At 40.1% G+C, this 25,486-nt stretch overlaps 1 protein-coding gene across 4 annotated transcripts in view; it reads right to left on the reverse strand.

The window, feature by feature from the left end:
• Positions 1-25,486, reverse strand: part of Tmem87a (transmembrane protein 87A) — a 48,719-nt gene that overhangs the window by 10,403 nt on the left and 12,830 nt on the right. For 2 of the 4 annotated variants that reach the window (XM_041678795.1, XM_041678793.1), the window contains exons 7-15: positions 18,713-18,830; positions 15,650-15,711; positions 14,488-14,671; positions 12,946-13,045; positions 10,021-10,114; positions 8,337-8,405; positions 5,678-5,786; positions 4,629-4,687; positions 3,534-3,637 (exon numbers count right to left, since the gene is read on the reverse strand). In XM_041678795.1, the coding sequence (XP_041534729.1) occupies positions 3,534-3,637; positions 4,629-4,687; positions 5,678-5,786; positions 8,337-8,405; positions 10,021-10,114; positions 12,946-13,045; positions 14,488-14,671; positions 15,650-15,711; positions 18,713-18,830 (899 nt within the window). Of the gene's footprint in view, positions 1-3,533; positions 3,638-4,628; positions 4,688-5,677; positions 5,787-8,336; positions 8,406-9,178; positions 9,251-10,020; positions 10,115-12,945; positions 13,046-14,487; positions 14,672-15,649; positions 15,712-18,712; positions 18,831-25,486 lie in introns of all 4 variants that reach the window. The other 2 variants (XM_041678794.1, XM_041678792.1) reach the window with 1 other exon arrangement.

Below are 25,486 nucleotides of genomic sequence, written 5' to 3' on the forward strand. Positions count from 1 at the left end.
GAAGGAGATCTCCATGCCTACAGAAGGTCCTTTCTTTTCTTTTTTTTCTTTTTCCTTTCCACAGTGTTTCTCTGTGTAGTCCTGACTGTCCTGGAACTTGCTCTGAAGACAAGACTGGCCTTGAACTTAAATATCCACCTACTTCTGCCTCTTAAATGCTGGAATTAAATATGTGTGCCACCACCATCTCTGTGTTCCTTGGCTTCTAACAGTGTAGTTTATAAAAGGAGCTGCAGACCATATCTTATTAGAACTAATATCCATATTAGTTAGGACCTATTCAGGAAGTGGAGACTAAAGGTATCAGCTTAACCACCAGAAAAGTTTAAAATTGTAAGGTGGTGGCTCACGCCTTTAATCCCAGCATTCGAGAGACAGAGGCAGGCTGATCTCTGTGAGTTCGAGACCAGCCTGGTCTACAAGAGCTAGTTCCTGGACAGGCACCAAAGCTACACAGAGAAACCCTGTCTCAAAAAAAAACCCAAATAACTAACTAACTAAATAAATAAATAAGGTCAGCCACATATAACTGAGCCCCAGTAAAAATTCTGGATGTCTAAACTTCAGGCTGGAATACTCTGCAGTCTATTTGGCCAAGAGAAGTAGCACTGCCTATGACACTGCAGCAGCCAGAAGCTTTGGTCTGCCTCCATACTCAGCACTCTGCCTCTCTTCTCCTGGGTTACGATAGCTTTTATTTGTTCTCGGGAAATAAACAGAGGCCATGAGCCTAACACTTGCAGTGATCTCTGTGTATCTGTCCAGTGAATTACCAAACCTGGGAAGGGTGGCAGGAACTCTAAGTTAGCAAGAGACTAGGCACAGTCTTGTCAGGGTTCTTTTCCCAGATTCTAGATTCTGACTAACTCTGGTTAGAAGTAGAACAGTTCTTTGCTACCGCAGGATCACATCTGGGGGTTTGTTTGGGGTATGGGAGGATAAGACAGACATGATTTAGAAAACTGTTAAATAAGAGGGGCTGATAGGGAGTGTAGTATAAGTTTTAAGGATTGACACTCTATCCTGCAGGGGTAGCTCCTTAAACAGGAAGGCAAAACAATTCAAAATAGTTTCCAGAAGTTCCTGAAACCAACCAGATTCACTACGCCTCTCCCTAGCAATAAAGTAATAAAAGAGTAGGCAATAAAAGCCAAGAGTCCCTCTCAGAGGATGAAAGCTAAATTGAAAAAAATAGATTCAGGGTGGTAGCTGCACACACCTTTATTCCTAGCACTCGTAGGCAGAGGGAGGCAGATCTCTGCAAGTTTAAGGCCAACCTGGTCTACAGGGCAAGTTCCAGGGCAGACTCCAAAGCTACAGAGAAACCCTATCTCGAAAAACCAAAAGTGATCCAGAAAAACCAAGCTATAAAATAAGACTCTCAGACTAGCCAAGCTGCAAAGATACCAGACTAGTTGCCTGGAAGGAGCAGAAACCAGTCAAGCTATTAAAGAGGTTTAGATCAACTGAGGCACCTGGAAGACTCTCCAACCTGTTGAGCTGCCTTCAGACTGTGCAGCGTGCTCCAGGTTCCCAGATTTTGCGAAATGTCACACATGTTGGGTGGGCTTTGGTAATGCAGCTATCATTGAATCATTTCTGCTCCTGTAAGCAGCCCCTCACCCATATTCCCATAAGTAACCCTAATAAAATTCAGTGATTCACCAAACTGGACTTTGGTCTGTTGTTCCCTATCCGGCATAAGTAGACATGTGCTGTGTTTCCCAGGAAAAGTTTTGTCACACAACAGGGTGGGGAGAACAGGACAGGGGGATACTGGAGTATATCATCAACCAGCTATTCCATTATATGCCTTATCCTCCTCTTATGTAACATCGTCAACATAACTAAGCCATTAACTTGAAGTCACCGGGAATGCAGGCAGTGTTTAGAAAAGTAAACAAGACAGTAATGCAAAAATCTTGTAGATCAGGCTGGCCTCGAACTCACAGAGATCCACCTGCCTCTGTCCCCCCAGTGCTGGAATTAAAGACATGGGCCACCACTGCTCAGCTACAAAAAAACTTAAAGACTGAGTGAGGAAAAGAAACCTTTTAAACCGAATTACAACCGAGTAACAAGCTAAGAACAGATCCAACAGAGGCTCCTGGAGCTCTACGTTCTTCCCCGCACGCATGGTTTCAGCTCTCTTCTCTCTACTACTAGACTTTGTGTATCTGATTATTAAGGTTTTACCCTTTCCCTTTTGGGTTATGTAGTTTAACATAATCTCTCTCTCTTTTTTTCTTCAGTTTTTCGAGACAGGGTTTCACTGTTTAGCTCTGGCTGTCCGGTAACTTGCTCTTAGACCAGACTTGCCTCAAACTAGAGATCCTCAGGTCTCTGGCTCCCCTCCTGAGTGCTAGGATTAAAAGCCTGCGCCATCATCGCCAGGATTAACATAATCTCTTAATCATCTAAATATAAGGGAGGGGGGAAAAACAGAAACAAAGGTGTGGGCACTGATAAGAATGGACACTGGGCTGGAGAGACGGCTCAGTGGTTAAGAGCTTTGCTTGTTCTTCCAAAGGTCCTGAGTTCAATTCCCAGCAACCAAATGGTGGCTTACAACCATCTGTAATGAGATTTGGTGCCCTCTTCTGGCCTGGAGGGATACATGCAGACAGAACACTGTATACAATAAATAATTTTTTAAAAAAAGAATGGGCAGTTCCTAATGAGGATTTACCTACACTAAAATAACTATAACCTATGACTTTAAACTCCAGTCAGTAACACAGATTCTCAGTTCACCCTATCATCATAGTGGGTGATGATGTAGGCTAGGTGGGGCCTACAGAATTCTTTTGCTTCTTTCTGAACACCAGAAAGTAGAGGGATTCTCAATTACTTTCTCCCATATTTGCCTAAACAAATTATTTATCTGTCAGGGTTGAAATGCGTTCGGCTGGAACTTCCAGTTCACTCCTCTTTGATCCAGAAAGCCTCACTTTCCTCTCTCCAAACCCCACCCTCTCAGAAAATCTCAAGAAAGAAAAGGCACCAAAAAGCCCAGTTTGCATTCTTGGCAGCTGTGGCAGGCAGCTCCTTCCCTGAAGTCACCAGCTGCCCAAGTCCCTACCTAAAGCGGTCAGCTTTAGATCATACTTAGGCATAACACCTCATCACCCCTTGCCTACAGGGTATATAAGCTTCCTGCTTTAGTTGGGTGTGTGACTTCTCTTGCCTCAATCTCTGTGGCTAGAGAACTCACCTGGGAGTTGCTTTGCTCAAATAAACTTGTTCTTTTACGTTTTCAATTCGGCTTGATCTGGCTTACTGCACTGGTAGAGAAAACCTATTAAAACAGACCTAAGTAACTCAGTTTTATTCCCTTTCATTACAAAAAGGGAAACTTAAGGCCTGCAGAAGTGAAAGAGACAGCATGGCAGAGCCACAAGCAAGTCAATGGAAGAGCTAAAAAGTACTTCTGCCCAGTATCCACTACGCAGCACAGACCTGACACTGTTCCCTAATACACCACCCCTATTTGACAGCATTCATTCTGGTAGCAGAATAAAGAGTCCCAGTACCTCTGGTTATTTGCTGATGGTCGCCAGAGAATCATGATGACAAAGAGGATCATGGAAAACAGCAACCGCCAAATGGCATCATCCACCCACAGCTCCCGCCAGTCCTGCAATAAGGGGGAAATGTACAACACTTCATGTATATTATCACTGTTCAAAGTCCTTTGGCATAGAAAAAGAGTCCCTTATTTATACACCTTGAGTGTATAAATAAGGTGTATTTATTGGAAGCTACTTTACAAAGTACCTGGCACGTGCTGGGGTTATAAGCTTGGAAAGAAAAGAAGGTCATTTCTTCCTGTCATGCTTGCTGTTGCTAGAGCAAAGGCACTAGCAAGCTGCACAGAGTAAAAGTGTCACAGCTCATAGAATGCTCAAGGCAAGTAACTTTTGGCTGCTAACTTTTTAATTTTATTTATTTTTTTTTTTTCAAATCAGGCTAGTCTCAAGCTGTGTGCCACTACACCCAGTTTAGGCTTAAATCAATCAATCTCTCTCTCTTTCTTTTTTTCTTTCAAGACAGGATTCTTCCCGTAACAGCTGTTGCTGTCCTAGAACTCACTTTCTAGTTCAGGCTGGCCTTGAATTCTCAGAGATCCCCTGCTTCTGCCTTGAGTGCTGGTACTAAGAACCTAGAGCCACCACTCCCAGCTGTAGGTTTAGATTTCTAGTCCTCCTGCTGAATTTTGATTGTGTGCCATCATGCTAATTATATAATTGTCATCTGTCACTTATCAATATGACCAAAAGAGAGCTCCACACAGAAATCCTACTGGCCACAGTCTCTGTCTAAAGGAAGTAGCTTCTACTCAGAGAGGAATCATTTGTACATGATGTTCATCACTTTGGAGATTTTGAGTTAAGGCAAGCTATGGATCATATCCAATAGGGGCTGGGAGTGTGACTTAGTGGCAAAGCTCCTGCCTCATATACACGAAGGCCTAAGTTCAATCCCTAGGACCAATAAACAAATACAAGCACACCACACGATATGGAAGCACACTTAGGGGAAGAAACCTAGCCTTAAATTCTTATAACTTCTAAGAATCTTGGACTATAATAAACATCACACTCCTAACCACATTGTTTATAACTTACCGACTGGCAAGTCACTATTCTGAACTTCATGGTTGTCCAGATGATGAACACAATAGATGCTAGCATGGAAATGAAAAACCTGGTCAGATCATAAATGGACGTTTACACCCCAGTTACATTCAATGATCTAAAATAAGTATAATTCCATATTCCTGACTAGCACTTAGTTATCGTCAATATAAACTTATTAAACACCTACTACAAGCAAGGCTCACAATATATACTATTGCCATAATGTACAGTTTTGCAATCATTTTGTCTTTACCATCTGGCTACTTCAGTAACCCTCAGAATTAGAACAGAAGCTAACGGAATATATGCTAACTTTAGTAGCATTATCAGAACAAATTTTTCCTTTTCCAACTTACTTTTTGAGACAGTATCTCTCATTGAAATGGGAACACAGTGACTGGCCAGACTCAAAGTTTACCAGTTTGGGAAGACTACCTGACCAGTGAGTTCCAGGGATTCTTCTGTTTCCACTATGGGTGCTGGGGATTGGTACTGAGGTCTCCATGCTTCTACGGCATGTACTTTATCTATGGAACCACCTCCCTAAACCCACACCTGGCTTTCCCACATGAGGACCAGAGACCTGAACTACTGTCCTTACACTTACATAGCAAGCATTTGGCTGAGCCATCTCACCTCCTAGTCTTTTTAAAAAGATCATAAACCCTTTAGAGAATTTGGTTAGAACTATGACTGCTTTCCTTAAATGAAAAACGAAACTTTCCATAACTACCAATGGTCCTGTGGGCTGGAAAAGGGCTTAGCAGTTAAGAGCACTGGCTACTTTTCCAGAGAACCCACATTCGGTTGCTAGCACCCATATGGTGGCTTACAACTGTCCATAACTCCAGTTCCAGGGGCTCTGACACCTTCTTCTGGCTCTGCATCAGGCACAGGTGTGGTGCAGAGACACATAAAGGCAAAACACTATTCAAATAAAAAATAACAATAAAATAATAAAATAAAAATAAAAGAATTCCTATTCTAAAGGAAATCACAGGATCATGATGCAACAGTTAAAAACATTCCAAACTTACCTGCCACTGCTAAGATAAGCGTATTGGTGAAATGCCGATACAAAGAAAGCTTTACAATGTTCCTCCGAAGTTTTAATAGCTTCATTGTTTGCGTCAGGCTAATGAATATGTGTTTGCAAGTCAAGGAATTAAACATTCAAAAAGGTAAGTAAACCAATTCTTAGGCTTCAGGATCTAGGGTCACACTTGTACAGTTACCAATTTCAGAGATCTTGCAGCTCTTGCTTTCACTTCCTCCTCAAACACTCTGACTCACTATGATTAATGAGAAAATTATCATTTCAGTAAGATACAGAAAAGACTACAGCATGAGGGTGAGAATAAAGAAATAAAAGGAAAAAGACAGGAAAACAAAGAAAGGTATAGACTTGCTAGAAAATTTTTAAAAGATGGGAAAAAAGGGGCTGGAGAGATGGCTCAGAGGTTGAGAGCATTGCCTGCTCTTCCAAAGGTCCTGAGTTCAATTCCCAGCAACCACATGGTGGCTCACAACCATCTGTAATGGGTCTGGTGCCCTCTTCTGGCCTGCAGACGTATAGACAGACAGAATATTGTATACAAAATAAATAAATATTTAAAAAAAAAAAAAAAAGATGGGAAAAAAACCAGCCAAATGGCAATGATAAAGTGAGTAGCATGCAAGGGATGGGTAAGCACCATCTCTCTCTAAAGTGTGTGGTTCTGTCTGGCCCAGCTAGTCCTCGCAGGGTCACAATTGCACCTGTGGCAACAGCTTTCCGGATTCTATGCTCAGTCCTCAAATAGCGCCACCCACACTGGGAATTAACTAAAAGGACAAAACAATGCCTGAGAATCCCGGACAAGTAGGCTACCAAAGCAGCGAGGCTTCACTTTATAAACTTTAGTTCCAAGTAAGAGGCCTCCTGGAAAGACAAAAGGGAACTGACGACTACCACAGATGATACCTAGTTTTATGCTCAACTATCAGAGGAGCTGATATAAAAATGAAGAAGCTGGGGGCCAAAGAGATGGCTCATCAGCCAGCAAAGCCTGGCAACATGTGCTCCAGTTCCAGAGTCCACATAAAGCAGGAGGGGGGGGATAGGAGGGGGGAGAAGAACTCTATAGGAAGGTGTCTCTGACCTTCATACACTGTGCCATGCACACCCCAACAAATAGAAATTTAAAAATAAAGTATAAAGGGCCTGGAGAGATGGCTTAGCAGTTAAGAGTACATAAAGCGGGGTTAGGTTCCCAGCACCCACATCAGACAGCTTACAACCACCTGTAAGTCCAACTGGAGGGGACCCAGCACCCTCCTTCTGGCCTCTGCAGGCAACTCACTTATACATACAATGTCTACATATACACATAATAAAAAATTACATCTTAAAAAAAAGTAAGAAAAATTAAGAAGGGGCTGGAGAGATGGCTCAGCGGTTAAGAGCACTGACTGCTCTTCCAGAGGTTCTGAGTTCAATTCCCAGCAACCATATGGTGGCTCACAACACCTATAATGAGATCTGATGCCCTCTTCTGGCCTACAGAAAGGATACTGTATAAATAAATAAATAAATCTTAAAAAAAATAAGAAAGAAAGAAAGAAAAATGAAGGGAGCCAGAACTTACTGCCTCGCTATGCTCTCTGATACCTAAACCGACTTTCACTACCCCAGCACACAAGGATCACAGTGCTTGATAGACAGTGATCTGGACCCAGACACCTTTTCTTTGTTATGTGGCAAAATATTCAAATTTGAAAAAATTATAATTTTGTTCATATTATGCTTTTTAAACCATCACAATCTATCATGAAAAAATACTGTACAATTGCACATACACTCTTAAAGACAAACCAAATTTAAAATACACCTATAATATAAATTCTAAAACTTGAACCCAAGAGGTCAAGCCCCCACTAAATAAGTGCTGAAGGAACAGGAACAGAAACTTGTTTATCTGCATCACTGATGTGAATGAATTGACATTTGTTCTGAAGGGTGAGACAATTTCTGAGTAAAAGAACAAACTCATCCTTTCGACAGCTGAAACCTGTTCATCCTACTTAAGAGATCTAAGAGGATCAAACCCCTTGAGAGGTTCCTAAACAAATTCTGGGATCAAATTCTTTTCACAGGTCTTAAAGAATTTCATAATTAGACTAAAAGAAAGAGCAGGACCAGAGCAGCCAATGATTCTAATACAAAGAGAGATGAGCAAACAATAAATCCAAAAATAAGGTGAGATGTCCATTTTAAAACAAAGCAAACAAAACAAATAAAAAAGCCAGGTGGTGGTGGTAGAACATGCCTTTAATCCCAGCACTCAGGAGGCAGACAGATCTCTGAGTTTGAGGTCAGCCTGGTCTACAGAGTGAGTTCCAGGACAGCTTGGGCTACACAGAGAAACCTTGTCTCAAAACACCAAAAGAGACTGAGAGAGGAGAGGAAAGGGAGGGAGGGAGGGAGGGAAGGAGGGAACAGCTTTGATCTCATGTTTAGCAACCAAATTATTCTGTGATTTTTTTAAAAGATGACAAAACAAAAACAAACAAAACTGCTTACCTGAACTTTCAGGCCGTTAACATATAAAACAAACCACTTCCCAGATCAAGGAGAAATCAACAGAAAGATTAATGGAAACCCATCTGCAAGGGGAGAAAGCCAACGGTCATCAAACAAGCCAATGAGAAGGATATCCACCAGCACAGGGCAGTGTCTAGGAAAGCCAAGGGTATAAAGGCCAAGGAAGCAAGATCAGTCTGGGCCTGCAGACAAAGAAAAAGAGGTGATGAAATCAGATGAACAGAGAGTCAAGAGAAGAAACCAGCACACGGTTCTGCATTTATACTGACAGCTGAAATGGGCTTGCATATGAACTGAAGAAAACCATAAGGGCTAGCACTGGGCAAAAAACCCCACTCCTCCCTTCTTAAACACCTGCAGACAGCATTCAGCTATAAATGATTCACACCAACTGTAAATTCTTCTCAATTCAATGAAACTGCTATAAATTACTACCATAGAGTTTTGATGTAAAAGAAAATGACAAGGGGCTGGAGAGAGATGGCTCAGCAGTTAAGAGCACTGGCTGCTCTCCCAGAGGACCAGGATTCAATTCCCAGCACCCACACAGCAGCTCACAACTGTTTGTAATTCCAGTTCCAGGGGATCTGACACCCTCACACAGAATATATATAGGCAAAACACCAGCACACATTAAACAAACAAACAAATCTTAAAAAAGAAGAATAACACAAAAGTCTTTGTATTTATAATCCCATCCCATTTAGATTTCCTACTGTTATTTTTATACTAAAATCCTAAAAAGGTATCTCTCATATTTTAAATAATTATTGCATCATTAATATTGATTCTCAGAGTAACATGATTAAGTTTTACTAATAATAGCTTATCCTAAAATACAATGTAAGTAATTATCTTTCCCTAAAACATCATTCCTAATTTCTACAAGTTTGCACCTAAGCTGCTTTGTACATAATTCTAACAACCCCATCACCAGAGAATTATTAAAGGATATCCATAAAATAATACAGGCATCAACTGCAGAGAGGGCCAGGCTTACTATCAGAGCCAAGGAGTAAGGAAAATACTATAGCAATGGCAGAAAAGAAAAAGTGAAATTAATAGGCGGTTAAAGTTGCTAAATAGCCACAGAGATTGCACACAGGGTCAATGTGGTCTGAACAACAAATTTACTATCATGAAGTATTATATGAATGGGGAAGTGTCAAGGGCAAAGCCAAGTGTAAAGAAGTTAACACTTTGAATCTAATATTAGGGTTATGACAGAATCTGACTTTTTACTAAATGAAATAACTGTAATAGTCCAGGAAGGCCCACTTCTTCCTTTCTTGGCAATGGACTATGTGAAACTTAATTGAATTTAAGTTTTAAATTTAAGTTCCGGGTTGTTTTTATTTAGATGAACCAGAAAACGGGGGAAAGAACCAAATAATTACCAGACTGGCACAGGTGGAAAGAAGATATTCACTATAGATCATATACTAAATTTATCAAGCTCTAATAGATGAGGTTAGAAAAATGGAGTTATACAGGCTGAGCATCTCTGATTCAAAACTCCAACCCCACAACACTGAATGTTTTGAGATTTTTGAAGGATTTTATATCTTGGACTTTAGGTTAAGAAATGCTTAACTAATAGGTTCTATGAAAACACCCTAAAATCAAAAAATTCTCAAGTCTGAAACACTCCTGGTCCCTAGCACTTCATCCTGCATACATCTACTGAAAAACAGAAGAACAGCCCACTGACTCAAGAAGAAATATTAACAGTAGCTGGCCACAAAAATCCATATGAAGAAAAAAATAAATAAGTAACTCAGTCTAGGCAATACCGACCCCTGTAACTCTGAGGACTCCTTCCATGCCAGAGAACAAAAGATAGAGTGCTCCTGCCACCACAACCTTGTGAAGAGTGACTCCAAGACGAGGCCTAAAAAGGAAGCAAAGAGACAGCCAAGTACAGCAGCAGCAAGCCATGTGACAAACTATGGTGTCAGCGACAATTAGTACAGAGCACGAACTTCAGGAAAACGTGCTCCTTAGAAGAAAACCACTCCTGTGTGTGTGTGGTAGTCTGAATGGAACTGGCTCCCATAAGCTCATAGGGGGTGGCACTATCAGAAGATGTGGCTTTGTTAGAATGCATATAGTCTTGTTGGAGGAAGTGCATCACTGTGGGGGCGGGCTTTGAGGTTTCCTATGCTCAGGGTATCATCACCCAGTGTCTCAGTCGACTTTTCCTGTTGCCTGCAAGATGTGGGACTCTCAGCTACTACTCCAGCACATCTACCTGCACGCTGCCATGTTCCCACCATGATGATAATGGACTGAACCTCTGAAATTGTAAGCAAGCCACCCCCAATTAAGTGTTTTCTTTATAAGAGTTACTGTAGTCATGGTGTTTCTTCACAGCAATAGAAACCCTAATTAAGATAGTCTGGTCATAAATGATGAAAAGAAATACTAGAAATTAAAATCTGGTCCCCGGTTACTGTATTAAGTGTGTGTGTGTGTGTGTGTGTGTGTGTATATATATATATATATAATGTTAAGTACTAATATATATAATTATTACACATAATATATTTTATTAAATTGTTTTAATATAAATATACATATTTTTATATAATATATATTAGAAAACATTCTGTGGTATAAAACCCCCAGTAACAAAGCTCATCTCTCTCTCTCTCTCTGTCTCTCTCTCTCTCTCTTTCTCTCTGTCTCTCTGTCTCTTGCGCACTCTCTCTCTCTCTCTGTCTCTGTCTCCTCTCTCTCTGAACCAGGCTTGGAGGTGCAGACCTAATCTCACGCAACTTCAAGGCCAGTCTGAGCAATATGACACCTTGCTTCAAACCAGAATCTACAACAACAAAATATAACCACAATATCATTAGCAAATCTCAAAATGTTAACAGTTACCTCACACACTCAAATGTCGTGTTGTAGTTCATCAAATAAGCTCAAGCACAAAACCCAACTAAGTATGTAGCTTTGAACAAGATCTATTCATAGGAAGATGGAAAAGCCTTAGATCCTTAATATTAAATCCTCCTCCAACAGAATCTGTATTTTAACAAAATTACTAGGTGGTTCATTACAGTACATCTGTCTAAGGCAAATAAATCTCTATGGCTATTTCCAGTTAGAAAATGACCATAATGGCAGGGAATTATCTTAAAATCTTGAATATTCCATCACATGTAGAAGGCATTTAAATAAAAATGCTTATTCTACTTAATGTCTTTGGACTATTCCTGTCCTCGTCTTTCTTGAATTCCCTTTAATTCAGGAGACAGCTTCTGTCCCTAACCCTTCCCACAGATTGTTCTTGGTATGGTCACTAACACTCTTCATTAATTAAATTCAACAGTTAATTCTCCATCCTCTTACCTGGCCTATCTGATTATCTGATACAATCAAGGACCCCTCCTTGGAACAGTCTTCAGTTTGGCTACTGCCTTCAACCGTTACTTAACTTCCTCTACTAACTCTGCTTCATGTCACTGACATTTAGATAACAGAAAATATCTGAACACCCAGCCTTTGACCTTTTTCTCTCTGGATTTTCTTCCTTGGTAGCCTTGTGTAGTGTCCTAACTTAGCATCCCCATCTTCATAACTTCTATCTGGACTTCACCAGTGCTTATCTAGCCTACCTCCTAATCTTGCCATTGTGCCACGCCGATTCCTTGATCTTCCTGGGCTTGGTGAACAGCAATTCCTTCCTGCCACATGAGCAGACCTAGTTGGCACCACCCGCAGTTCCTCTTCTTTTACATCCCACATGTGACCATCATGGGACTCCACTGGTTCTCCCTTCAAAGCATGCATAGGATCCACTCACACCCCCGACTCTCTTTCTCTAGGTGAACAGATAGTCCCTTTGCTTTCCTCAAATCTTTATTTGGATGTCACTAAGTAAAGCCTTCCTGGGCCACCATATTTATAGCTCCAAGTTTCAATGCCTGAACTATAACACCTTTTATTGATACATTAGACATTTAGTTCATTTGTTCCCTTTTTCCACAAATGCAAAAATCTACAACTTTTATTTGTTGTACAGCAGGGGCTTAGAACAATGAGTTACTGAGTGCCTGATACAGGGAAGGCACTCGGTATTTTGTGGCTTGGGAAGAATGTTCTGAGTGCACTACAAGGAGCAGAGGGTTACGCAATGACTATAGTACTGCATGCTTCAATAACTTGTTTTTACTAAAAAGCTAAATTTTTTTAAAAAAACAATTACAGTAAGAATATTCTTTTGCTAAAAAACAAAACAAAACAAAAAACAACCTAATTTGCAGGATGGAGAGATGTTCAACAATTTAGAGTTCTTGTTATCGACAGACGACCTGAATTCGATTCCCACCATTTTAATGGCAGTTCACAACTCCAGTTCCAAGGGATCCAATGCCTTCTTCAGGCCTCCAGAGGTAGCAGGTCACAAACACACACACACACTCCATAAACATAAAATAAATCTATTTGCAAAAACAGGTTCAGATAGTCACTAAGTTCATTGTGAAAGTTTGTTTTTCTGCATTTGCCTCACTGCAGGTTTTTCTGCAGGTGTATTGTGAGTTTTTAAAAAGATGTAAAGCAGCATTTCTACACTTAAGACTGTAATAAAATTTCAGACATTTTTCATATCCCACTACTATTTTCTTACTACTTTTATCAACCTTTTCAGAACCAGCACTATCTAGATAGCAAATGTTTCAATCTAATTGGCATTTTCATTCAGAATTGAATACTCACTTGACTATGCCGTATCCCAGACTGACTATGATGACCAGGGTTCGAGCCAGTGACCGTTTCACTGCTGAGAGCAGCTCTGCAAGGACCAAGGCATCCTGGACTATGTGAAAGAAAGGGAGAAATGGTACTATACTCCGGTTTCAACCAATCCTACTACCAGAATGTAGGTCTCTTAACACTTTTCAGAATGAGCACAAGTATCAGACTTACTAAAGAGAGAATATCTCATGCAATTTTTACAAGCACACAGCTAATGATCTTAGCTGTGTGCACAACAATCTGGGTGTGCTCACCCATCAATTTTCCCACCATTTACTTTTGCAAATGAAACACAGCTATACGTGGAAAGCATACACGTGTACCCTGGTGCACATGCATAATTTTCAATTCACATCTTCTATTTTCTAGTCTTCATATCTTGCAACAATAATTATTAGTGAACAAATAGTCTGAAAGAAAACTAAAACCATCTCAATAGTCTACAATACCAAGTAATTTGTAATAAGCAGTCAACCTCATCAAACCATAAGCATATTCCCATTTTCTTGGTATTACTGTATTTTATCAAGTCTAAGATGCATTCCAAACACATGGGCACAAAAATCTATGTGTCTTGGGCTGGACAGATGGCTCAGAGGTTAAGAGCATTGCCTGCTCTTCCAAAGGTCCTGAGTTCAATTCCCAGCAACCACATGGTGGCTCACAACCATCTGTAATGGGGTCTGGTGCCCTCTTCTGGCCTGAAGGCATACACACAGACAGAATATTGTATACATAATAAGTAAATAAATAAATAAATATTTTTAAAAAATATGCGTGTCTTGCAATCAGTGCCATCTTATAATTAAACTGGCATTATTTACTTTCTTTTTTAATGTTGGCTTGGCTATCAATGACAACTGGGATTTAAGAAATATGAAATTATTCTTGCATCATTGTATCCTTGAACTATAATATTAAGAGAAACAGTCACAATGACGGTGATTCTGTTGTGGTTATTTTAATAAGAACTTTGGAAAAGTAGACCTATGTAACCACTGCTGACTTGAGAGATGTTGCCATGCATCTCAACCATCATCAAAAAATGCCAAATTTGGAGCTGTAGAGATGGCTCAGCAGTTAAGCGTTTGTACTGCTCTTGCAGAAGACTTAAGTGGCTCTCATTGCTCTAACTGGGTGACCCATAACTGCCTATAACTTTGGTTCCATGGGAATCTCATCTTTCTGGTCTCCACAGGCACCTGCACTTATGTGCATGAAATACATCCGTCCTCAAATACAGATTATTTTAAAAATATAAATCTGGGGGCGGGGAGGCAAATTTGGGTCTGGTGAGATGGTTCAGCAGATAAAGGTGTTTGATGCCAAACCCGACAACCTAAGTTCAATCTCCAAAGACATGCATGGTGAAAGGAAAGAACTGACTCCCTTCGGTTGTCCTCTGACCTCCACAGGCACATGGACCGTGTCATAACACATGCATCCTCACACATACACAAAATAAACAAATATAATTTTTTAAATGACACTTCTTTAACATACCTGATTCTCCTTTGTATCGGATATTCTGAAATTCTGCATAAAACACAGCTTTCTCAAACATTCCCAGAAAGATGACAGCACCAATCCAAAACTGAATTCTCAAGAGATCTCTCCAATAGCAAGCAGACCATGCCAGCCAGAGAACACCAAATAGGACGTACACAATACACATCACCATGAAAAACTGTGATCCAATTGGGAATGAAATAAAAAGGAGAATTAGGACCAAGAACCAAATATTTAGATTTAAAATCAACATATGGTATAACAAACCACAAAAAATAGATTTTACCTTCTTTTAGAAAAAAATTATATTTCTAGTGTACAATACTAACAAACAATAAAGGATGATCTAGTTTTGAACAGAGGAGACTACAGAAGGACTTGTTCTCAAGAATGCCTGTTCCTTGCATTAACTGCTCAAAACCCAGCAATAAAACGAAGAAAAAACAGGCCTGGCAAGCTGGGATGCAGAATCCTGAGACAATGGAACACAACTAACATGGAAAACTATAAAAGGGGAAGGAAGAGAGAACAGCTCTGAACACAAGTCTGCCAATAGACAAGGATCTCTCGGCACAGGCTAACCACAGTTTGAACACTTACATTATAAAGATTCATCCTTATCACGTGAGCGGGCTCAGGGCTAGATTACAGCAAGGTGTGCCCTGCTCTGAACCCAGATGTGAACTGCGAGGTGGTCACTGAGATACTGTCCATAGCTACAATAGTCACCGACCTTTCATTTTACAGATAAACGAGGCCCACAGGGTTACACTTTCTCTGTTGAAGTTACTCTCTGGGGAGATGGCTCAGCACTTACCGCTCTTGCAGAGGACCTGGATTCAGTTCCCAACACCCACATGGGGCTCACAACCATCCTCAACCATAGCTCCAGCATATCAGATGCCTTCATCTGATCTCTGCAGGCACTAGGCTCTCATGTGATAAACAGACAAATAGCAAAACACTCATACCCATAATATAAAATACAAAAATCTAATTCAAAAGGAAAAAAGTTAAACCTCAAAGTAAAAATTTCTAAACAGCACAGGAATAATCCTTTAATGAGACAGAGCTACAAAACAGACAATTTTCTTACTAAATTAAGTTTCATGCTAAATTAACTTATCAAGGTTAAAATTAGCACATGCTGACTCACGATCATCAGTGGGTAGTCTTCAAGAGTGAGGTATTCATAGGGACCCTTTACTTCAACAGTCACTGGCAAAGCAAATTAATTTGGTAGATTCAGTAATTAAACAATAACCCCGATTAATGTTTACTTTATTAAATTAGTAAAAGTTTCATCAACTCACTTTTAAGCATTTCAATCATGGTGATTAGTACATTAGATATATACAGTAACTTTGAAATCCATGAATTAGTCTCATGGTTCATCCACAACCTAGTGGTTTTGTTTGTTTGTTTGTTTATTCTAATTTGTTTGTTTTTGAGACGGAGATTCACTATGTAGCTCTAGCTGTCCTGGAACTCAGTCTGAAGACCAGCTGGTCTCAAACACAGAGATTCACCTGCCTCTGCCTCCCAAGGGTTAATCCCAAGGATTAAAGGATTAAGTGTGCCACTATGTCTGGCTCACACTCCAGTCTTAAGTGGGAAAGTCCTCTTCCAGATTCATATTCTCTGTGTGCGCAATGGATTTATGCTCGTTAGAAAGCACTTGTGTTTCATGTTTGTAGACTCTTCAGGTGCTATGCCTGCTTCCCCCACTACCTTCTTTTTGAGACAGGGTCTCTCTCACTGGCCTAGAAAGCACCAAGTCAGGCAGACTGGCTGACCAGTAAGCCCAGGGGACTCTGCCTATCCCCCCCGCCCCCGCCACCCCTGCCATGCGGTGATACAAGCGCAAACTGCCACACCTAGCTTGTTCCTGTGAGTTCTGGGAACAGAGCTGGGGGCCCTCCTTGTAAACACTTCATGAGCATTTTACAGACGACCCCCTCAGTCCCATACTCACGGCCCTGAAGACCGGACGAAATGACATTCCTTCACAAAGCCATCCTCAAGCTTCCATCCAGAACCATCCCACCTCCTTTAAATTCCAAATACTCTTGGTATACTTCTTTCAATATATTCCTAATATTCTTGTCTTCTGTCCATCTTTACTATATCTCCCTAATTTTTTAACTTATTTTTATAATCTTTCAAGTCAGATATCACTTTAAAAATAAAGAGTACTTTTTAAAAAGCTTAAAATCATAATAATTTATACAAGTGATACACCATCCCTGGTAAAATAAGACATAAAGACAATCCAGCAGCTCCCTAATTATATAAGCAGTATCTTCATTTAGGAATGAAAACCAAACCAACAAGAACCCATACAAGTTCAAATCAAAACCCAGCACTGTTTATCAAACTTGAACTGACTTTTCCAGAACTTACTATCAAACATTTTGTAAAAATTTGAATAAATAGGAACAAAAAAAGTGTTATCTACAAGATAAATCAGAAATCTGCCTCATTGAAACTCTACTGATCGTAAGATTAACTGCTTTGAGCTAGTCATGTTGGTACAATCTGAGCATCTGGAAGGAGAAGCAGGAAAGTTTGAGAGTTCTGGGGAAGTGTGAAGCCAGTCTGAGCCATGAGACGCTGTCTCAATGAAAGACTGATGGTTTAAAAACTGTCACTGATAAAAGAGTTGAATAAATTCTAGGAATGACTGATAGGCGAATTTCTGACTTAGCTGGGTTTGGTGCTTGACTATAATCGTAGCACCTGAAACACAGAGGAGTCATGACTTTGATGCCTGGTTCCATCAAAGACTTTAATGAGAGGGTGAAGGAAGTCACATGTGGTGGCCCAGACTTATACTCTCAGCATTTGGAAAGCTGGGGAAGGATTGCTGCAAGTCTGAGACCAAGCTGGACTATACAGCTAAGTCCTGTCTCAAAAACACATCAAAACAAGACATCCGGTCTAGGTACAACACTTGCATAGCATACGTGAGGCCCTAGGTCCAATCCCAGCACTGGAAAACAAACACCAACAAAAAAAGATGAAAGAAAAGAACATTCAGAGATAATTCTAGACTTTCATAATTTGGATGCCGAATCAATGAATGATAGTGTAAAAAAAGAAAATTATAGGACAACTTATCTCGAACACAGATTTAAATTAAAAAAAGGAATCCAACAATGTATATGAAAAAGAAGGTATGGGTATGTTTGTGTATTTTAATAAGACTAAGCAAAAAATAAAGAATGGTCTAAAACTGAAACCAATTAATACAAACATCACATGAACAAAAAAAGCTTATATGATCTTGTTTTGAGACAGGATCTCATAATTAAGTCTGGGCTGTCTTGGAACTTGCTAGGTATCCCTGATTGGATCTTGAACTTATAATACTCTTGCCTTGGGTTCTGGAGAGCTAAGATTATATAGATAAATGCCACCATGTCTGGCCTATTTGTTAATTTTAATATGTATACAATTATGCCATTGTGTCCTTTCTTAGCATTAAAAAAAAAGATGAAAATACTCAGTAAGTTCAGAAACAAGGATATCCTTGTCGAAGTAAGAGTATTTTGAGGGGGAAAAAAACTATAGTAAACAGTATTATTTAATGGTGAAATATATCAATTAAATGAGAATAGCTGCTATCATTTCTACTCAATACTCTACTGAGAGCAAGGATCGGGAAGGAAACTACACAGAACAAATTAAAACCAAAAATGGAAAACCAGAGAAACTACAACAGTTACTGCAAAATCCCGGGTAAAGGGTAAAGATTCTGAGAGTTATATAGCTACAGAAGAAAAGAAGGTAAGGAAATTCTTGAGAACTGGAAAGATGGCTCAGGAGGTAAGAGAAAAAACTCCTCTTCCAGAAGACTGGAGCTCAGAACCTAGCGCCCATGTGGGGAGTCTTACAACAGGAGCCTGAACTCACATGGGCAGAACTGCTCTTAGACACATAATTTTGAAATAAATCTTAGAAATAAAGAAAGAAAAACTTTTGATATTAAGAAATTTGAAATCAAGATTTAAAAGTATACTTCAAAATACTAAAGAACACTTAAAATATTCATAGCAAGAGAGCCAAAGAAAGTAAAATAAAGCCAGGTATCTATCCATAGAAAGTGTGTGGGCTATGCCTAGATGTACAAAAATATTTCTACATTTCCCACTTCAAATCAATCATGCATGAAACAAACAGAAAATCAGCTATTTTTAAAGCTATGAATTGAACTTACTGATAAAAAGATTACTCCGTGCATTTTCTTTTGGTGATTCCTTTGAGGACGAAATGTCAACGTGCACGATAAAAATGTACGGTGCATCTTGCCAAGTCTGCAATGGTTCATGCAATGCCTAGGGAGGAAATGGGGCATCAAAACTTCAAATCTCAATAATTTAGAGCACAAGTTAAAAATACAGTATGAAAACACTGCTCCAGAATACAGCCCAGAAATGCAGTGGAGTAAGTCAGCTTTCATTCACTGAAATGGCCATCATACGCAAGACAAGCTTGTGAGCACAAGGCAAAGTAGGCAAGATCGTGAATTGACAAAACACAGTCCTCTGCATTCTTGCCATACAAAGGTCTAAATTTAACATATTTATTTTTTACAAAGAAAAAACACAATTAAAAATCATTGAGTTTAATTTTTAACTCATGCTAGAATAATTATATTTTATATATCTATTATGAAATTAATTTAAAATAAAGATTGTATCACAAAAACATTCTTGATGTCAATACAGAAAAAAAACTCATATGTATGAGTATAAACACACTCTCTCTCTCCTGAATCAAATTCCCTTTTCCAAGCTAACAGAATCTATGTTGACATGATCTCACATTTAAATAAAAACTTTCACCTTAACTTACTCTAGGTGGATGGGAAGGCAGTGATTTTTGTCTCTTTAAATTACTGCCTCTTTAGTCAGCGTAGTTAACAGTCCTTGAAGCTAAGAGATAGTAACTTGATTTCCTCACTCAGGAGTCTCTACAAACAAGATTAAAATGTAAAGATAAGGGAAATGTGGAGGTGCAGAGAACCGTGGAGTTGGCCTGGTCTAGCTGCCTTAAGAGGTATGCATTGGCTGGTTGGTGGTGGTGCATGTCTTTAATCCCTGCACTCAGAAGGCAGAGATAGGTGGATCTTTGTGAGTCTGAGGCCAGTCTGGTCTACAGAGCAGGCTTCAAAGCTACAGAGAAACCCTGTCTTGAACTGCAACCCTCCCACCCCCGCAAAAAAGAGGTATGCATCATGGATTTTTCAAGTTAGAATCTGGGGCTCCTGGGGCACCGTACGCCTTTCAGTTTCTGAGAAACCGGGCGCCCCCTCAGCAGTGAAGCATCCAGACCACCTGTGTATCTCTGCATTCCATTCCCTAGAAGCCAGTGGAGTTTGACAGAAATAGTCTTATGAGTCTTAGAAATTAATCTTGTATACCCTGTATAGCTTGCAAACATCATTGTATCCTGGCAATGTATTCTTCCTGGCAACCACCATTATATTCTGACAAAGGTATAAAAAAAGTCTGATTGCTACAATAAACCTGTCTCAGCTTTAGTCTTGCTGAGACCTCTCCAACCTGACCTGATTTTAAATTCCACAAATCATATCAGGAGACCCTAGCTCAATAAGTTAGCACTGGCGCTTACTATGAAGGAAAACCATTGGTCTCCTCTTCAACTGTGAAAGGAGGTACCACTATTTAGACCTGCAGCTGGTTACTGTGGTCTTAAAAGGAAAAGGTTTTACCCAGAGATCTCCAGGTAAGCATTACTGACCTAATGAAACCCCACAGATTTTACACATTGATACAATGTGGAATGATGCTTACCCCAGTGGAATCATGTTTACCCTCTAGAAATCAACCCAGGAAACTTAGAATGCAATAGATTCCATGACACAATTCCAAGTCCAAGAAAGCAGATACATCCTTCAACTCTACATTCACTAGTAATTTCAGTAACAACTGTAAGCCATGTTGAAGCCATACTAGGATCTCTGCCAGTCTCTCTCCTCAAGGAGGATACTGGGAAATGTATAACTTCAAAGTCATAAGCGTCCTATGTTCTATTACTCACAATTACTGAACCTTTCCTGAACTTAGTCATTAACTAATTAGTGTAATAAACTGCTCTGCTATTAATTTCTTACATCTTAAAATTACCTCTTATAAATTTCAAAATGTTCTGATTAATTTTCATAGTCTAGGACTTGGCTTTCAGAATTACAGATTTTTAATCTTGCAAAAGAAGCACCTATATTCCACACACTCTGATAGGGATGTAACATTTGCTACATGTTCGGTCTTAACAAACCTATCAGATAAGCAGTTATTAACTATTGTTTGTTTTTATTAATTGAAGTAAATTTCACACGTCATAATTTTAACCATGTTACTGAGAATAACATAATTCAGTGGAATGTGACACCAAAACTTTTTCTGAGAAAGGTCTCTCAGGCTGATCTTTAACCTGTGCTTGCGTAATTATGTTGCTTCAGATTCCTAAGTAGCTGGGACTCCACACACCTGCCACAATACCCAGCTCTACAATGTTGCCAACCTCTCAAAAAAGTAGACCCTTATTCAATAGGCAATAATACTCCATTTCTCCCTCCCCCACCACCACATGGAACAACTCACCTACTCTCTGCTTTCACAGAGTTTTCTGCTGTGGGCATTTCTAATCAATGGGATGAATTAAACAGTGTCTGTCTTTTAACATCTGGCTGGTCTCACAGTTTTCAGTTATCTATGTTATAGCGCGTATTAGTACTTCATTTTTGTCAATCAATCACATTATAACTTACAGGCATAACACCTTGTTTGTTCACTCCTACTTAGAATCTTGTGAGCACCCCAATCCTAGAAATTCATGCTACACGGATCCACACACTGGATGCAGAGGTCTTCAAGACTTTGTTCATTTGCTTTCACTCTTCGCTCTCTCTTGACCTCTCAACACGGAACTCCACTGATCCACTCTGAAAGCATTCTTCTTCTACCTGCTCCAACAGTGACAGCCTCTTCTCACCTTTTCACTTTAGTCAATGCTCTTTCCAGCTTCTTGGCTTCCATTCTGTTATTCTGTTATTTTTCTGTTATTTTGTGACATCATGTTTCCCAAGCTGGCCTCAAATGTAACGGACCCATCCTGTTTCAGCCTCCCAAGGGCTGGTTTACAGCACTTACAGCCATAAGTTACTATATGTGTCTCAGCTTTGTGATTCCTACTTACTTCTTTTTAGAACTTGTATCTACTTCTTCCTGGTTTCCTTTGTGTTTGGTTCATTCTTTCCTTTCATTCTTTTGAGCACATTTTAAAAGTTCAAAGTCTTTCCTTCATCTAATGTATAAATGTCTTCAAAAGCTTTCTAAAAATTCCATTTAAACTTGCCATTTTAGCCGGGCAGTGGTGGTGGCGCACGCCTTTAATCCCAGTACTCGGGAGGCAGAGGCAGAGGCAGGCGGATCTCTGGGAGTTCGAGGTCAGCCTAGTCTACAAGAGCTAGTTCCGGGACAGGCACCAAAAGCTACAGAGAAACCCTGTCTCGAAAAAACAAACAAACAACAACAACAACAAAAAGATAAACTTGCCATTTTCTTTCTTGGCATCGCTCACAGTTGTTTATTGAAAACAGAACTTTGAGGATGAAAGAAGATCCTGGCCCTTCACTGACGGTGGGAGGTTGGAGAGGGTGGGTGTTCTGAAGTGGCTTTTCTGAAATATTTTTGTAAATTCTATATACTTTGTCCTGTGTGGCTACCAGCGCCTGCGTTTGTTTATATGCCTGCCTGACTCCTTCCTTTCATTGTTTTCAGTTCTGGAGGCTGAATTTGGGACCTCACAGACGCCGGGTGAGCATTCTACCACTGCTACAGCCAACGCCAAGTCTGTGTTTCCGTAGCTGAGTAGCTGGCTACTATTTTAACAAGATTTCCTAAAACATCAGGAGCTAAATAAAAGGTAAAGAGAAAAGGTCCAGTCCTAGTCCTTTCAGACTGGAGCAAGTCTTCACTGTAACCAGCGGCACGAAAGCTAGTTACAGTTTCAAAGCAAATGTCCTGCTCTAGCACACAAAAGCTTTGCAAAGCTCGTTTCCTCCCACTATCCCCTTTAGCCTTGTTCTTTACAGGTTTTGTGGTCTTATCTTTTGCTTGCCCACTTTCCCTATGATGCTGCAACCCAGAACTTTTGACCCTAAATATACTTGGCAAACTCAACCAGGACGCCCCTCAGCCTTGGGAATGCCGAGTCAGACAGCATACAGGCAAGTCCTTAACCAGATTCACTAGTGACCTGTCAGTCCAGACAAAAATCACAGTCACGATTCTTGAGTAAATTCTAGACTTATATTTTTGGCACCAACAAACTTATCAAGGACTAGAAGTTGCCATTATCCTGCCTGATCTTGTAAGCAAGGGTGATTCGAAACACCATAGCATTCTATCATTGCAATGCATCAGCTTCTTTCTTCAGTATGGCTCAACCAGTGAAGAGCCTGCTTCAGACACCTGGTGTCCTCATTTTGATCCCCAGAGCCCATATAAAAGTGGAGGAGAGACCTAGCTTCACAGAGCTTTCCTCTGACTTTCAGTTGTGCAACATGACATATACACCCCTCCCCCATCTAACAGACCATGAACGATGCATGTCATAATCTAAACACAGATGCTCTGAGAAAGAGATACTATATGGGTAATTCTGTCTCTAACACATTATATCTTCAGTCAAGTAATAAACCGTAAGGATTATTATAAAACCAAACACACCTTTACCATACAATCATCAAGTACGCTTCTTTTCATCCACCTAAATAAACTGAAGATCTATATCCACACAAAACCCCCATACAAATGCTTATAATTAGAACTTAAAAGCAATTAAGATGTCCTTCAATAGGTGAATGAATACCAAACAGTAATACAACCAAACAATGAAAAAAAGAAATGAGTTATCTAACCACCAGAAAATATAAAAGAACTTCAAATGCGTATTATGGAGAAGCCAATCTGATAGTGATCTGATAGTGACTACAATCAGATGATATCCAGAAAATGCTTATAAGCAGTAAAAAAAATCAGTGATTGTCAGGGTTTAGGAAGGATGGAGAACACAAAAGGCAGAGAACAGGGATTTTAGAACAGAAGCTACTCTGTATAATAGCATCATGGTGGGAATGCCATTGTATAGTTGTCAAAACCAACAGGATATACAACATAAGCAGGGAATATTATATAGACCAGGCTGCCCTGGAACTCTAGAGACCTAGGTGCCTGCCTCTGAATGTTGGGATTAAGGTGTATGTCAGCATGCCCTGTCCTATTAATTTTTTCAAGTTATGATCAACTATATGGCAGCCATAAGAAAAGGCAAAACAGGTTTAGAGGTCCCTAATAAGATTATTAGCTTGAGATGACTGGCAGTTTACTAAACTCCTCTAATCTAAGGGGTTCTTTCTGGTCTGACTCAGAACTACTCAGCGTTATGACAGCTGTCAACACACTCAAGAGCAGTCACTAACAACAGCGGCAGCCTGGTGTGACATGAGCAGCATCAAGAAGCCTAACAAAACCTTAAAGGAAAAATTTGCAGAATTGGGTCTTTGTGTGGAGTCTGAACTCTCAACCATTCCTGGAAATTCAGACAGCACACACATATGCAGGGCTATGCACAGGCCCAGGAGAGAGCTGAGAAGACCCCCACCACTCAGCCCGGGCAGTCTCAGTGCTTGAAGCAGGCAGGAAGAAGGGTTAAGGCAAAATTGTTAAACTGGGAAAGAAGTCACACACAGAATCATGTATTATAAGATTCCATCATACAAAATGCCTCAAAGAGACAAACCTGGGGAAATGGAAGTTTAGTGCTGAGAAAAGAGAGACTCAGGGAAGGGAGAAGTGGAACAAGAATTCTAAAGCCAGCAGCTGGAAGTTGTGTGACTTTTCAAGACACTAAAGCCCACCAAATGTCACGCTTTAAAGGACGAATGTGTGATATGTAGTATGTCTTAATAAAACTGTCACAAAACTAGAAACATAAGCCAGGAATGCAGCCCAGGCCTTGTAACCCCAGCATTTAAGAGGCTTGCTTGGACTATATAGTCAGTCAGATTTTGTAAAGTGAAGAAACCAAAAATAAATAAAAACCTAAAATAAAAATTAAAACTTTAGTAGTTCCGTGAAAAACATGATCTGAAATGGTTACCTATATAGTTTCTCTATACTTTAAACTGGAAATGTTTTTAAGGAAATTATATATTTCTTTTTTGAAAAATCTTATGTGTCTGTGGCCAAGTGTGTGCAGTTACCAGTAGAGGCCAGCAGAGGTCAGAAAGGAGTAACCGGGGCTAGAGTTACAGGCGGTTGTGAGCCAGCTCAGCCAGGTACTGGGAACCAAAAATAACTTGGGGCCTCTGGAAGGGCAGTGTTGCTCTTAATTACAGAGTAATCTCTTCCGGCCCCAGGAAATAGTTATAGATGAGCCTCACACAACTGTAATATAAAAAGTGTAACTAGATTTTGGTTTTACTTCAATTTTCTAAAGTTTCTTCCAATTAATTTCTGACTGAGTTTAAATTTCTTTGAACTAGTTTCTTCTTGTTTACAAATATTTATTGGCAGAGGGGAAGGATTCCCAAAGTGATAGAGGTTATGTTGTTTAAAAAAAGGAAAAAGAAAACCTCAGGCGGGAAAGATGGCCCTGCACCTCACCAACTGCAGCACTCGGGAGAGTGAGACCTGTACCTCGTCTGGGCAAAACAGTAGAGCTGAGCCTGGAGGTGTGGGAGCAGGAGAAATGGCCCCACTCCTTGCTGCCTGCTGCAGTGGGTGAGTTAGCTTGGGCAGTGCTGGAGAGCTCGCCCTGGGTGGCAATGAGGGATCTAACCCAGCTACCATCCAGGCCCAGAACTAGGGCTCTAAGTTGTCCCACCCCAACATCCGCCTCATCTATGAACTGCTGGAGCAGGTGAAGGGTCTTCAAGACACAAGGCAACAGCAGGATATCC

Source organism: Microtus oregoni, unplaced genomic scaffold (assembly GCF_018167655.1).
Source record: "Microtus oregoni isolate MIOR12 unplaced genomic scaffold, Mior012 000031F_ref0000149, whole genome shotgun sequence".
NCBI lineage: Eukaryota > Metazoa > Chordata > Mammalia > Rodentia > Cricetidae > Microtus > Microtus oregoni.